At 41.5% G+C, this 15,996-nt stretch overlaps 1 protein-coding gene across 1 annotated transcript in view; it reads left to right on the top strand.

The window, feature by feature from the left end:
* LOC102569725 (neural-cadherin) overlaps positions 1 to 15,996 on the top strand; it is a 92,324-nt gene that overhangs the window by 12,782 nt on the left and 63,546 nt on the right. The window contains exons 2-3 of the mRNA XM_006273952.4: positions 10,730 to 10,924; positions 13,069 to 13,294. Of these exons, the coding sequence (XP_006274014.3) occupies positions 10,730 to 10,924; positions 13,069 to 13,294 (421 nt within the window). The remainder of the gene's footprint in view (positions 1 to 10,729; positions 10,925 to 13,068; positions 13,295 to 15,996) is intronic.

Raw genomic sequence — 15,996 nt, 5'->3', positions numbered from 1 at the left:
GAAAGGTACGTCGAGGAATTAGGCGGCGACGGGGAGAGAGTCTTAGTAGTTGATCAGGCTACCAGTCGGTCCGAGATTTACGTAGAAGTCCACGAGGTGATCATGGACTCCTTGCCGGAATTCTCTCGGATTTCTCCCGGAATTCTCAGAATTGGGGTTCTCAGGATCCTCCTGAGATTCTCGGAGATCTCCAACTTGGGCGGAAACCGCTCAAGCCTCTTATACGGCTAGCAAGCCAATCGCTAGCCACCATGTGGGAATAATTTAGAACTGGCCAATAGTGGGACACAAATTTGCACGCGAATGGCGGGAACTCCTTTGCACTGGGGTTTTCTCTTTGCAACTGAGAATTGCACCGTGCAAAGAAAGCTCCTCGTGGCGGGAAATAATTCTGCAGTGCCGAAGCACACACAAAATCATACCCTTGAATTATGACAGGCTGCAGTGACAGCTGACATTTTTCCACACACCTTCTTCCCCCAAGTCAGTGTCCAGGGCAGGTGCCCCAGTCTCTCCACCCTAGTTATGCTATTGTAAAAAATTTAGCGCACAATCCCTAGGAATGGTCAGCCAAGCTGTCTAAATGTAACCACAAAGAATCCTTTATTTAACATTTGCAATACCCACTGGTATATGTGTAAATTTACTTAAAAAAACAGGTTGAAACCACCTGCATTACTTAAACAACAACAAACATGCTGATCAGAGCACTGAGAAGCTGCTTTCATCTTCATAACCAGTACTTTAAGAGGACTGATTTCCTTTACTTCGATTCAGTTTTGGTCTGTTCATGTTGAGCCTCTTCTATTTTCTTCTATTTTCTTTCTTCTCTCAAAGCATTTACTATTCTCTCTTCATTACAAGCTAAAAGTATTACTGAGACTTTCTTATGTATAACTCTTAGAAAGGGATGAACAATAAGCAGATTCTCCACTGAGCTAGAAAAGCTGTCATGCTAAGGCCCCTAGCAGATATTAATATAATGGCCAGCTTGGGATCTGATGCACTGTCCATGTCCTCTGTTTCACTAGGACAGGAGTGTCAAACTCATTTGTCCCCATGGACTGCATGAGCTGGATTGGTCCCATGGCCCTTACATGCTGGATGTATCCAGTACATGCAGCACCTGCTCTAGCAAACTAGGATTGCACTCCATGCGGTGTCCTGAATGCAGAGCCAGTCTGGGGCACACCACATGCACTGTGTGAATCTTCTCGGAGAACCAGGGCAGCACTGGGGACCAAATGATGGGGTTCCGTGGGCCAGATCTTTGACACCCCTGCACTAGGCCAACCAGTGATCTCCTTCATGTCTGTATAAGCTGCTCATACTGAGTCCCGTGGTATTTAAGGTTGTTGTGGATATTTGGAAATTGAATGCACCCTAACCTTAAATAAATGATCTAGTAGTTTTGACCAATGTTAGATTAATATTTTTTCCTTTTTATATACACACAGTAATTTTCTCTTGGCTTTCAAGATTATTTCAGGGAAAGAAAGTATCAGCTGAGTTCGCAAAATTACTTTGATAAATTGCATAACATAATTAATTTGAAGTAGCTCTATAACAAAAACATTTCATATATATGGGAAACAGAAATAATTCATTAACAAGTTTGGCAGGTCAGGTGATTCTGACCAATTAATTTCTGTATCTACTTTTAGAAATGGATGTTAATTTAAAATAGATTTAGGTCTTGAAATTGTCTATATTAGTCTCAATTGCCATAATTCCATCAAGATTAATGCTATCTTTATTTTCATCCTGATCTGCTGAAATTTTGAGGGAGACATGAAGTTTCAAAAGCACGTTCACATCTACCACTTTAGTTCTAATCTGCAGTAAGAAAAAATAACTTGTATCAGTTTCCCTTACTTTTTTTAAAGAAGGAAGATAAAAATGAAAGTTACATTTGGATATGTAATTGATTTGAGCCCACACTATTAACTGTTTGCATTTAAAAAGCCAGTCCATTGTATGCAGACTCTAAAACTAGAATTTTTCTGTTGGCCTTTCATTTAATATAGCTGTTATATGGAAGAGTTCTGTCATGCTGGAAGTATCTGCTCTAAGCTGCTGAGGTTTTGTTAGCTGTAGCTGTTTTAAAATATAGTGACTTAATAATGAATAGATGCCATTGAAATAATTTCTAATTATTTTTGTTCTAGCTGAACTCTAGTCAGTATTTATGTAAAGCTGAAGTTATTTGTGCTTTAGTTCTTTACAGCAAAATGAGCTTCTAGCAAGACTGCACTCAAGTATAGCCTGTTCTTTCCCTGTGTGCCCTGTGCGCATGTTTGTTTGAAAATCAATGTAATTTCATTCAGTGGAAACATTCTGATGCAAGAAGAGAAATCAGCCCTTTAATTTCCTTTTTTTCTATTATTCATATTGTTACTCTTAATAAAAATTGTATCGCACAAATATAAAGCAAGGAGTTTTATCCTGCCAGTGAACTTGTTTCACTGAGTGATTGATAGTGACAACAATAATGAGCTGGAACATCAGTGGGCAAAACTATTTTGATTTGGTTCAAGGTTACTGTTGTGTCAATTGAACAAAATAAAGCACAGTATTGATTTCATGTTATGACCCATTAATCATTTTGCTCTTCTAACAATGGAGAAACTGGTGCACCACTGCAGAAGTGTATACATCAGTACAACTGTTTTTGTTTTATTGAAGCAAACACAACCATTTGGTAAAGTAGCTGCTGTACATCTGTAATAGTATCCTAAGCATATTTGCTTCTGAAGTCTTAAAATGTTTGCTTTAAATGTTGCTTCTGTCTACCTCTGACCTTTCATAGTAGCCTTCTAATCCATTCAGCCTAGACTAGAATGGGATGCTTCATGGCTGTATAGATGGCTTAGAATCTTAACCACTTTTTCAGATTGGCACAGATTGCTTACTGATAAAGAGAAAATAAATCTCTCTCTTTTAGATGTTGAATGTGTTGGCTGCAGGGTTTGGAGAAGAAAGCCTCAACCATAGAGAAGAGAAATCCCATAGCAGAGATTTGTTGTTTCTTCTGCTATACTTCACCCTTCTAACCTCCTCCTTCCTTTTCTACACAACAGTGTGTGTGTACACATGTGCGCGCACACAGTAAATTCCTTCTTTTGCAGGATAGCACCAAACAATCTTGCTTTGGAACTTCATTTTTTAAAAATAACCTGAAAGCTGTCTGCAAAGACTGATAGTGAGTTGTAGAAGATAAAAAAACAAAATATTTTGTGTCTGAATCGAAATGAAATTCGAATCAGAAATTTTTTTCTTGTCTTCAGTTTTATTGAAGAGGGGAGATAAAACGTTTTTAAAAAAATCATTGTCTCAGAGAATATTTAATGTTGGAAGCCAAAATTAAACTTTGCCCAGCAGTAGTGAAAACATAATTCATTAATATTTATATACTGAAAGCTTTGTGAATTGCGTTTTGTTAGCTGTAATCTGCAATATCCATTTACTGTTTGTTAAAATAGAACTGATATTTTTACAAGATCCGTTTGTTTTGTTTTACCATGATTGCCGGTATTACTAACTGCTGAAAAGCAGCATGTTTTATGTTTCTTCATGTTTTAGAATGAAGGAAGACAATTAGAATAATAGTTTTTAATAGAATATTTAACTTGGAAACAAAGCACGCGTGATTTTTAGATTGGCACTACCTTATTAGGGGTGTGCAAAACAGGCTGTATTCAATTTGGATTCGGATTCGGCCCGTATTGGGGACAGTGATCTGATCTGTTGATTCAGATCACTGTCCTGATTCAATTCGGCCAATGCTGCGATGCTGGGGTGGATGGAGTGTCCCACAGGAGCACAGAGGGGGGCCCCCTGCATGCTCGGTGGCGAACCTGGAAGTCGATCAGAAGTACTTCCAGTCCATTTCTGGGTCTGCCTCCAAGCGCACAGGGGGGCCTCCCTGTACCCCCCCAGCTTGGTGATTGGCTGTGGGGGGGTCCCCAGGTACCCCCCCAGACCCAGGAGGCACCAGTAGCCGAGCCGGGGGTGGGGCTCAGCATGCTCCCCGGCGGACCCGGAAGTGGACCAGAAGTGCTTCTGGTCCACTTCCAGGTCTGCTGCTAAGCATGCTGGGGAGCCCTCTGCGCTCCTGTGGGACGCTGCATCGGCCCTGCCATCGCAGTATTCATGAGCCACCTGGTACTTGAGGAATGTAGAAAAAACATTTAAAGCTGTGTCTATATCTGAATCGCCAAATCTTTCTGAATCTCTCCAAAACGATTCGGAGGGTCGAATCTCTGCTGAATCAAATCAGGGACTGAAGCTTCACACAGCCCTATAGCTTATGTTTTGTGATTAGGGACCTACTGAATTTGGGGTGGCTTCTCTTTGGTTTTCACAGTCTGAGCATGGCGCCTGCCACCATTTTCGTGGTTCGAGTGTGGCAGCTCCCCTCCCCGCCACCCCTCTGATTGGCCAGGAGGCCCTGGAAGTCATGCCCATCCTCAGAGATTGACAGGCGGTACAGAAGAGTCTGCCTCTGTCTTTGTACAAGGCCCCTGCAGGAATATGGTCTTGCATGGTCCATCGCTGAAATGTATTCCTTTAGTAGGAAAAAAGTTAACTGGCAGGTGAAAAGGTCTTATCAAATCTTCAATTTAAATCTAGCTTGTGTATTATTTATGAGCATCCTTTAATGGTTGACAAGGTTCTCTGGATGAGTGTTGCAGGTAAATAGTGGAAAGGTACCTGTGGAGTTGGATGTCAGGCAGGCTATAGTGTGTCATAAATCCAATGTCTATGTTTAGTCCATGGTATTTGTATCCAGGAGGCTGATGAAGTGAAGTTCATAGGCTCGTCTGTGAAAAGTGTTTTGTAAATTCCCCTTGAGGATCAGTACTCAGAGATTTGGGAGAGAGTGGTTTTCTTGTGAGAAATGTGCTCCCACTGGTAATTGGGTGTTCTTGTCTTTAATAGATTTCCGGTGTGTGCGCATTCCACTATTTACTTGCTGCATTCATTCCCTCACCCCCCAACCTCTCTCTCACCTACTGACTCCTCAGTTTATATTTTTACTGATTGGCTTTCTTGTATACATACCAACCTCTGGGCACTTTACTATTCATTCCATCCAGAAAGAGCACACACTAACTGCAGATGCTTCCACAGCCCTATGAAGTGTTTTTAAACCTGAAAGCTTGCTAATAAAAAAAATGTCAACTATTTAGTTGGTCTAATAAAAGATAACTAATTTACCCAAAGAACCTTGTCTGCCTATGTCCTTAGATATGGCTACGACCTATACTTCTTTAATGGTTGGCTCTTTAGTGACCTCAGTGACTGTGTTATTAGTGAGCAGGTATCATCTGCTTGCAAAGACACAACTATACTTGGAATGTTTGGCAACTTCATCAAGGCAAAATGTGCATGGAAATTGCCCCTCCAAAACACTGGCCTTCATTCTGGTGATGGCAGAGTATAAGGAAACTTTCATTGCTTCCTGAGCCACATTTGTTCAGTGGAGGTTTTAACATTGTAGAGTGGTAACTTTGCTATGCATGACTAAACTTGCTGACAACTTGAGAGTGAGAATCTGCAAAATGAGAGAATCTACAATTCATCCTGAAGATAAGGCCATTTAAAACATTCAATCATTTAAAGCATGCACACCGAGGGCTTATGCTGGGCAACACTTACTTGTTCTAAATTAATCACAGAATTAAGATTAAATGAATTAACGTTTTATGATACAGGGAAAATGCTTAATTAGGTGTTAATAAAAACATTCTGTTCTGAAAATGATTATTTTAGGAATAGAGAATACCATGCTAAATATACAGATGACAGAACTGGGGAAGCAGGATTTATTTTACAAAGGCTCAGGGTAAATAGGAGAACTAGGTTATAAATGGCAATGAAATTCAATGACAAAAGGTGCTACAGAAACAGGAGGAAAAAAACGACTATCTGCACACAGGTGGCAGAAAACCAGCTTCACCATAGGGCTGCTGAAAAGAATTGTGGACCTAGGGCATGGTGCAGTTAGTATCTCAGACAAGGAAAAAAAAACAGTTTTGGGTTGCAAACAATGCTTCTGTTTATACAGGATGTGATAGTACCACTCTGGGCTTAATTAGGCATCATTTGGAGTACTCTATCCAATTCTGAGTACTATATTATAAGGAGGAGGTAGAGAAACGGGAGAAGGTCCAAAGGAGACAACAAAGATGACAAAGAGTTGGAAAGCAACACCATACAAGAAAAGGCTGAAGAAACTGTATTCTGGATCCTATTCTCCCTATTAAATATATCAGTTTAAGAATCTATGTATGATTCTATTAATCCTGCCTGAGTCCTTGAAATATAATTAATGCAAAAGGTAGATGTATCCTCCTTCTGTTTGCTGCTTCTTATGACTGGGCCTTGATTGTGTCTTGCAAAGACAGGCATGTTTTGAGGGTCCCCCTCCCCACCCCCATGGTCTTGAGCAAAGTAGAACAAAATCATACTTGGGTACGTACTAGAGGTGCACCGATACATCAGCTCATGTCATATGAGCACTGATAAAAGGAAAATTGACATTATTGGCAATCAGCTTCTTTTGGCTGATGTGGCCAATAATGTTGCTGATAAATGCCGCATGCACGTACACAGCTACAGCATGCACGCAGCCAGTTTGGCAGCGTGGAGATCAGCATCTGGGTGGTAAGTCTGTTTGGGGTGGGGAGGGGTGGCAGGAGGGAAAAGGCATGCAGGGGCAGATAGAGTCCCCTGCGGTAAGGGAGTGGGGCTGGGGCTGGGGCAGGCGCTGCCCAGCTGGGGAGGGACACAGGATGGAGCCGTGAGAGGCTTGTCCAGGGGGCGCAGGGAGTGGGGGGCACATTCTTTTGCTGTGCTCATCCCCAGCGGAGCCATGGGGATCTGTGCACAGGGCAAGGGCAGGCTGCTGCTGTGGGCTGGGGCTGGGCTCTTTCTGGTGGGGGGTTTGGGCTGGGGCTGCAGTCAGGGTGGGTGACAGCAGTGCTGCCAGTGGAGGCAATTTCAGGGGAGGGGGCTATGGTAAATTCTGGGGTGGCCATAGCACACCTTGTGCACAGCCCTGGCCCAGCCCCCTCCCCCCATACTGGGAAGAGCCCGCAGCAGCGTCCTGCCTTTGCCCCATGCATAGATCCAGTGGCACATGCTTCCTATGGCTCCCCTGGGGGTATGTGCAGTGGTGGGACCCAACCCCCCTTCCCTGTGCCCCCCCCCCCCCCCCCCCGCATGAGCTGTATGGCTCTGTCCCAAGCTCCAGTTTGGCAGCAGTTGCTCCAGCCCCTCATCGCAGGAGCCTGTATCTGTCCCTGTCTACGTCCCTTCCCCTCCCAACAGACTTACCAGCCGGATATTGTTCTCCAGGCTGCTGAGGTGCATATCGGCAATTGGATCGCTATCGGCTGATATGGCTTGTTAATAATTGGCCATCAGTATTGGTCAAAAAAATCTTTGCACCCCTAGCACCTACTAGGTGGAACAGGATCTGGCCCTAGGTGTGTGTTAGCTAGGAAAAGGAGATTAAGTAGCAGATATAACAGTTTTCAAATGGTCTTAAAGGCTGCCATGAAGAAGATGGTTTTCCCTTTCTGCAGAGGGCAATAAATGAAGCAGTTGGCCTAAACTAGCAAACTAACTAAAATACCTGTCAGAGCAGTAGAACAATGGAAAAAGCTGCCTCAGTAAGTCTTAAACTCTGCTTTTGGAAGTTTTCAAGAAAAGGTGAGATAAGCATCTCTCTAAGATGGTTTAGAAAGAGCAAATCTTGTGTCCCTTCCAAACCTATGATTTTGTAATTCCTCAAGCTGCTGGAATTTGATTGCTGGACGAACATAAATAGTTGTAAATATGCACAAGTTTTCTTACCCTCATTTGTGCTATTCAGAACAGCCCGATGTCAGGGAATACAGTAAAGTACATTTTTGATTAGGATTAATTCAAGTTTCTCAGTTCCACTAACCTCCAACTAGCAGATGTAATTCTGGTGTCCATGGATGCATCCCCCTGCCTTTTGAGGCGCCACAAAATGCACACACCACTCTTGATTCTGTTCACTGTGCTGCATATTTGCAGCATGGTGGCAAAATTAGATGGTGGGAAATCCCTGTATCTAAAACACCTGCACCAGAAAAAAGCTGCAGCTGCACCACCTGAAACCAGAACCTGGCTGGCCAGAGCTATGCTCTGACTGGTAGCCAGGCTCCACGCACCTGGATCGCTGCTGCTGCAGTCCCAGGAGACCTCCAGGACCCCAGGTAAGGCTGCCGGGGCCAGCCCAGGTGCTGGCCCCAGCCTCTCCTACCCCACTTGGTCAGTTTGCTGTGCACCAGAGCACACATGCAAGGGCATGCCTGGAGACGACTAGCAGCAGCACAAATATGCTGCTGCTGGTTGTCTCCAGGGAAATGCATGTTCCTGCTCATGGGGACATGCCCCATTTGGCCTTGTGAATGAAATAATTTTCTTAAAATTGTGTCTCATTTAAATTGTACCTGTAGGTCCCCAGTATTGTCAGAGTTGACTGTGTCAATGTTCTTATCTGACTCTGTTAACACATAGCCCCCAAACAATGCTTCCAATCATGCCAGGCTTCCTGTTTGGATGGTTTGTGCACATGCTGTCAGGATACTGTCTGTGCCCCTAATGATTTCATTGCAACAAGGAAACAGGTTTCAGTTCTTAATGACAAAGAGCTTGGCCAGGTTTGTGGTTCTACAAATAAACCTAAAACCAGTCTGTAGTGCTAGGCAGGTCATTTTCAGGCATGGTGCAGACATAAACTTAACCCTTAAGCTTAGTACAAAGTATTAAAGTGTTTTGTATACATCAGTCAAACAGCTTTATGTTTACAGCATATGCATCCTTGTTCTCACCAGTTATAAAAGCATCTATAGGTGCCATTGTCGACACCCTAATACACCTTTCCCACCAGACAGTGACAACTGTTTGCCAGGCCACTGTGATCTTTGTTTTGGTGTCCTGCACTGGTCTTATGAATTCACTTTCTACCTATTGGTCTCAGAGGTACCTCTAAAACTAAAGAGCTACTTCTTTGCAAGCGATATATGGTATGGTGTGTTTTGTATTAATTGGGACCTATTTCAGTTTATGCTATCAGTGCTGCTTTGATTTGCACATGCACTCATCAATTGCTACATTAATCCATACTCCAGTGAGGACCTAGAGTATGGTACTATAGGTGGAATGTTTGTATTAAGAAAAACCCTGTCCCAGGAATTTAGTCTTACAACTAAAGAAACAGTGATAAATAATTACATAATATCCTAAAAAAAACCAGTTCTGCTTCACCTTCCTGTGAATGTGCCTTCAAACATTGGGTTTGGGGTTTTTTTGCTTATTATGTTTAATTTTTGTTTGCTATGAGGGTTGATGTGTTTCAACTGAGTGGCTTCATATGAGTGAGATCTCAAATGCTCAGGATTCCATGGTTCTAGTTAAAAGTCATTTAAAATTCCTGAGCCAGTTCTTATCTTGGAAACTGACTTTGTTCAGGTGATGTTGTCTTCTGCAGTCCCTGTGTAAAGGATACTGATATCAGTTAGTTGTGAGAGAAAACTACAAAAAATGCATACAAAAATAAATATTCCTTTTGGCATCATTGTAGTCTTTACAAACACTGGATTTCAGTTTATGTACTTTACCTTGAAGACAACAGGTGTGTGTATTTCTCTCTACAGTTTTTTGTTTTCCTAGTTAAATCATGGAAATTCTTCTGTGTATTCAATTCCAGTTCTTTGCTTTTGTTTTGAAATTCAGTTGTAATATCTGATCAGAGGATAAATGTAATTGTTGGCACTTAAAAAGTCTTCAAGAAGCCACCTATTTCTTTACTATCTCGGAGGATGTTGCTAGGAAGCCAACAGGAATCAATTTAACAAATTTAGTTGACAATATTTAGTTTTAGCAAGAAGCATTAACTAAATCACTGCAGATTCTGAGACTCCTTTCCAGTCTCGTTTGTTCTTTCTGGGAGCTTGTCTGGCAGCACCACATTTTTTTCAACTGTACAAAATAGCTTCTCCTTAGCTGCATAATTGTTAGCTGGGCGTTCATTCAGTGGATTAGCTATTTTAGCAGCTTGATCAAGAATTTTTCATTTAAGTAGAACAATACAGAGCTGGCCAATTTAAATGTTTTTCAATTCACAGGCAATTTTGAGGAATTGTGTTGATTCAACCCAAATGATGGAAATGGAATCAGAAAGTCATTGCAGGTAGAAGAAAGCATTGTTTGACCTGACACATTTTTAGATTTTGAGCTACTTTAACTGTTTTTCAGTCTTATGAACTCAATATTTGAAAAACTATCTTTCAGTGTTTGTTTCAGCTTCAGATTTTTTTTTGAGGTTTGCTGGAACTGACACACAGCTATGACCCTTCAGCATTGATTGATCTGTTTTTCACTGAAATCATTTTGGTCAAAAAACTTTACTTGCTCCTAGAAGAATACATACTAATACTCTACTTCTTGTGATGTAGCTATCTGGTATAATTTAATGGTTTACACATATCAGTAAATTTATTAATTAACTTAAAATCCAACTGCCAGCCAAAATAACCATGTCTATGCTGAGGAATTGCCTGTACCTTCAGATGTGCACAATAGCCTTTTGTTTGTTTTTATCTGTAAACCTTTAAATACCTGGCTAAATTCTTGAAACTCATCTTAGATATGACATCTGATACTGTTTTCATTAATGTATGTTTTGCAGAAGATGACTGGTATCTGTGTCATGTGACAATTCTTTCCCCAAAAGAAGAACTTCTAACTTGGGGTATGTACCCATATCCCTATCTGGCACGTGTTGATCCTGATGCTCGAAAAGGTACTGTGATTTACCAGCTTGCTGCCTATTGCACTAACAAAGAAAACTCCAGTACTGCGATAACTTATGCACTTATTGCAGGTAAATCTTTTTTCGAACACCTAGAAAGTCTGCATGATTGTGAGCGGGGGTTTTTTAGCTATCCAATTTTATCATGTAGTTAAGGCTTTACTCTTGAAAATGTATTATTTAGATTGGCGGGGGGGCGCGGCACTTTTTTGGTAGGCATACCAGAAATTAAGCCCTGCACCTTCCCCAGGTACCACTCTAATCTACTTCCCTCCCAAACTGCTGCTCTGCTTTCTGTTCCTTGCCCTATATGCCACTGTGCTGTGTCCCTGTTCAGCCACATGCCTCGCACAGAGGCTACCCATACAGCTTGTGTTATGCCTGATATGTTTGCTTGGTAAAAGTCAGAGGTAATGAATACAGTGCAAGTGAAACAAGCCTGTAGAAATAAGTCTTTCAGTTACTTATATCCATTTGGGTTGCTTGTTGAAGTTTATTATGATTAGTATTGAATTATTAGGTTCTTACCCATCCTCTTGTCCCCTGTGCCCTTTCTTAAATATAGAGGGTAATTCACAGTCTACCTTGAAAGTGTCACACTAATCCTACTCCCACTTAAAAAAATATCCAAATGTAGCTGATTTTGTGTTTGTAGGATTAGAAAAGAGAAAAGGGTAAATGAAAATAATTGGTCTGGTGTATATAATCTTAAAATCTCTAGGAAGAACAGCTTGTAAAAGGGCATTCCTTTGGCACATATTCAAAAGAAAGGACTATAAAACCTATGCCTTTTTAAAATTGTGTCATGGTTTGTATTTGTGGCAGAATTAGCAACACATTCTTCTGACTAATATCTATACAAGCATATTTGTTATCTATAAAGTCTAAATCTTTTTGTAAAAGTAAAACTGATAAATACAGTTCTTGTAAAGTTGCCCACTTGCACTGGGATTCCCTAATGCACAGAACATGTACAGCAATGAGTAGTGCAAGTTTTCCCCATTGTATTTTGCAACATCATACATAGAAATAGCATTTTAGATTAATTGCCAAGCCACTTCCCTTCCTTTTCCCTTTCTGCGGAGGCTGCAAGGAAAGCTGTCAGTCCTACTGCATGTCAGGTAGTTTGTACAAAATTCTGGCAAAAAGAAGAGGGAATCCAAAACTGAAGACTTGTCTACAAGGGGAAGTGTTTGTGAAACCAGTTATAAGGCAAAATTAAAGTGCAGTAGCTGTTCTGAACTGGTTTCCAGTGCAAATAGTTTTGTTTCCCACTGGTGACTTATCTACACAGGGAGTGTTTTTGCATGTGTTCTGGGAGTGGGTGCTTTAACTAGAGTGGCCCTAAGAGCCACTCTAATTAAAGCGCCCACAGCGTCTCGTGTATCAGTGTCCCAACACTTCAGAAAAGTGCTGCCACCGCCATAACTAAAGCTCGTTGAACAAGCTTTTGTTAAAATGCCCCTGCTGCCATTTTGAAGCATGGGGACACTGATACTTGAGACATGGAGGCTGGCTGGAGCACAATAAGCAGGCTTAAGTAATTGGTGCAGCCCTCTGGCTTGTATAGGCACCGTGGGATTCTAAGGGAATCTAATTCATCTTAAGTAAAAGTGTAAATTTTAAAGTAGGTTTAGTTAAGCTGCATGGACCCTCTTCCTAATCAAAGCAACCACAACTTGATTTACTTTGGAAATGAAGTAAACTAAATTGAATTATGGCCACTTAAATTCTGACAAGAGCATCCACACAGAGGATTAACGTGAGTTGACAAGAGGGATTGAGTAAACAAATACAATAGAAATGGAGCCTGTTAAAAATGGTTGAACTTTGTACTAGGTCAATTATCTTTCTCAGAACTGAAAATAATCTTTCAGAAAATGTGTGAAAAAGTCTTCGTGATATGCATCAATTTAATATTGTCCGGTAATGCCATAAGCCTGGAGGCTGCTGAGGAGATGTTCAGGCCAGCTAATCTGAGAATTAAAACCCTTGATATTTTTGTAGTATTTCACAGTGCAGTGAAACTTGGCTATTGGTACCAGGTCTCCTGTCCTCTTGTGAGGTAATGTGTATTAACTATGTGTCTCAAAATTACAAATTAGTGAAAAGTGTAATAATGGATAGCATTAGGCTTGAGTGAGGCTGAAATTTGAGGATGTAAATAGACTTACTGTGAAGTCTCTTTCAGAATGGCTTTGTGTATTTATTGATAGGTGGAGAAGACCGATTTGAAGTGGAGATGGACACAGGTTTTATAGGGACCACTGGTTTACCTTTAACTCGGAACAAGGAATACGTGGTCACTGTGCAGGCCACTGACGAATTCGGCAACACAAGCCCTTATATCTCCATTTCCATCCTGGCTGGCTGCAGACCTCCCCAATTTACTAATATGTCCTATACTGTGTTTGTTCCTGAAAATACTCCAATGGGCGAAAAGTAAGTGGAAGATGAGGGTCGGCAGATGGCAGCTCTCTGAGAGAAGCTCTGTGGAACATCATACAGAGACTCTTGTTTCTCATTCAGAGGATTGTATTTACATGTTTCTATCTTGCATTATGAAAAGAGAGTATGCTGCTTTTGAAATAGAGGGCCATTGTAGCCTAGTGGATGAACAGCTTGGTTGGGAAAAGGAAGGGTGGAAATCCCAGCTCTCTTATTGATTTGTCTGGGATAAGGAACTTAATATTTTACCCACCCCCGTTGTCTCTGTAAAATGTACATAGACTTAATAGATTTCATAGACATTAGGGCTGGAAGGGACCTCGGAAGATCATCTAGTCCAGCCCCCTGCCCCAGGGGCAGGAAGTCAGCTGGGTTTATAGGATCCCAGCAAGACAAGCGTCCAAATTTCTCTTGAAGGCGTTCAATGTAGGTGCTTGAACCACCTCCGGTGGCAGGCTATTCCAGACTTTGGGGGCTTGGACAGTGAAGAAATTCTTCCATATGTCCAGCCTCAAACGGTCTTGCAGGAGTTTATAACTGTTTGACCTCGTCATCCCTTGGAGCACTCTGGTGAACAATCATTCCCCCAGATACTGGTGGTCACCCCTGATAAACTTATAGGTGGCCATCAGATCACCCCTGAGCCTGCGCTTTTCTGGCTAAAGAGCCCCATAGCTCTCAGCTTGTCATCGTAAGGTCTGTTTTCCTGACCTCTGATCACACGTGGGGTTCTTCTCTGGACTCTCTCAAGCTTCTCCACATCCTTTTTGAATTGAGGAGCCTAAAACTGGATGCAGTACTCCAGCTGCGGCCTCACCAAGGCCGAGTACAATGGGAGAATGACGTCCTGGGATTTGCTTGAGAAGCATCTATGGATGCAAGCCAGCGTTTTGCTTGCTTTACTAGCCGCAGCATCACATTGAAGGCTCATATTCATCTTGTGATCAATCATGACCCGCAAGTCCCTTTCATCCGTAGTGCTAACCAGCGTAGCACTGCCGAGCCTATAAGGATGCTGCAGGTTTTTCCTCCCAAGGTTGAGAACCTTGCATTTTTCGGTGTTCTCATCCGCCCATTTCCTGAGTCTGTCAAGGTCAGCCTGGATCGCCCTCCTGCTCTCAGGTGTGGATGCTTTACCCCAGAGTTTGGTATCATTGGCGAACTTGTCCAGTCCGCTTCTGACTCTAATGTCCACATCATTAATAAAGATGTTGAACAATATAGGTCCAAGGATAGAGCCTTGAGGGACCCCACTGGTCACAGGGCAGCATGATTGACTTCCATCAACCACCACCCTCTGGGTCTGACCACGGAGCCAATTCCCCAGCCAGTTGGCAAGTTGGCAAGAGGGATTGAGTAAACAAATTGGCAAATAAAATAGAAATGGAGCCTGTTAAAGAGAATGTGGCAAACCTCTTTATTTAGGGCAGCAGCTACTTGATTTTTGGCAAAAAAATTCCTTTTCCTATTCTATTCTCCCAAACACTTTCCTTTAACGCAATGGATTTCAGTGGAAGTTAAAGGGTTGCTCTTACAGGATTTGCCAAGTGGTTATTAACCAAAGCATTTGCAAGCAATAAGAATAGGGATGATTCTTTACCTGTCTGTCCATGATAGGGGTTGTGAGAATGTATTGTTTCTACCATGTTTGAAAAGGAATTGAGCTATGAAAGCGTCCATATGTGCAAGTGGGTACTGGAAGTGCTCTCAATGTTTAATAGTTTATCTTCAAGAGTAAAGATATTAATCTCTAGAAACATGACCAAAATTTAATTGGATTAATTAAATTTAATCTCCTAGAAGAGGTTTACATTTTTAAAAAGTTTATTTGTCTTGATGTCTTGTTCAGATAATTTTGGCTCTGGGTATCCAGACATCAGAAAATGCTAGCCAGATTGGAGAGAACTTGAAGGAGATGTACTTTAAAAGGCTTGAGGGACTCTTTCATGAACAACTGCCTGCTAGTGTTTGGCAGGCGCAAAAACACATAAGTAATCAGTTTTAGCAATATTTAAATGAACACTATTGCCTTTAAAATCACAATCCTGTCTAATATTTATTTTAGCCACTGTTGTTATAAGTGACACTCAAGGTAAAATACTAGCAAAAGAGTCGCACAAAGAAAACAAACTAACAAAAAAATCCCAGTGAGTTTGCTTTGTGCATTTAATCTCAATAGTCATTCAGTTTCCTATATGCGTATGGGACTTCTGCTCAGTGACAGGAAAAAGATGATTTCTAAAAATGTAACAGGCACAACAAAAGCTATCTGATAGAACCTTTGGAGAGGAATGAAAGTATATTTTCTGCAATGATGAAGGCATGGAAAGAAATTTATGTAGGCAGCTGGATGGCTGAGTTCCTGCTGAAATGATTACTTGGATGAAACTATGATCTTGCTGTGTTGTACAATGGGTTAAATGCTCATTGCTTTGAATAGGAATCTTTTTCACCTAAATAAACACCTGGAAATGCTTTTAACTGTTCAAAAAATGGGCTACATTGCAAGTTGACAGTTTCCTCTTTATGTTTCTTTAATTAAAAAGCTTCTGAATGATGAAAATAGTCTTTTGAATGGGTATTATGTCTGAATTCAAACAGCTGAGTCTTTAGGGTAGTCATCCGTTGCCTACAGAGTAGCTTTGGAAAGCAACAGCAGGTGACACCAACAAGACGGGTCAGTTTTATTGTTGCTT

This window comes from Alligator mississippiensis, chromosome 3 (genome assembly GCF_030867095.1).
Source record: "Alligator mississippiensis isolate rAllMis1 chromosome 3, rAllMis1, whole genome shotgun sequence".
NCBI lineage: Eukaryota > Metazoa > Chordata > Crocodylia > Alligatoridae > Alligator > Alligator mississippiensis.
The sequence above is the reverse complement of the archived record's forward strand: the minus strand, read 5'-3'. Positions and strand labels throughout refer to the sequence as shown.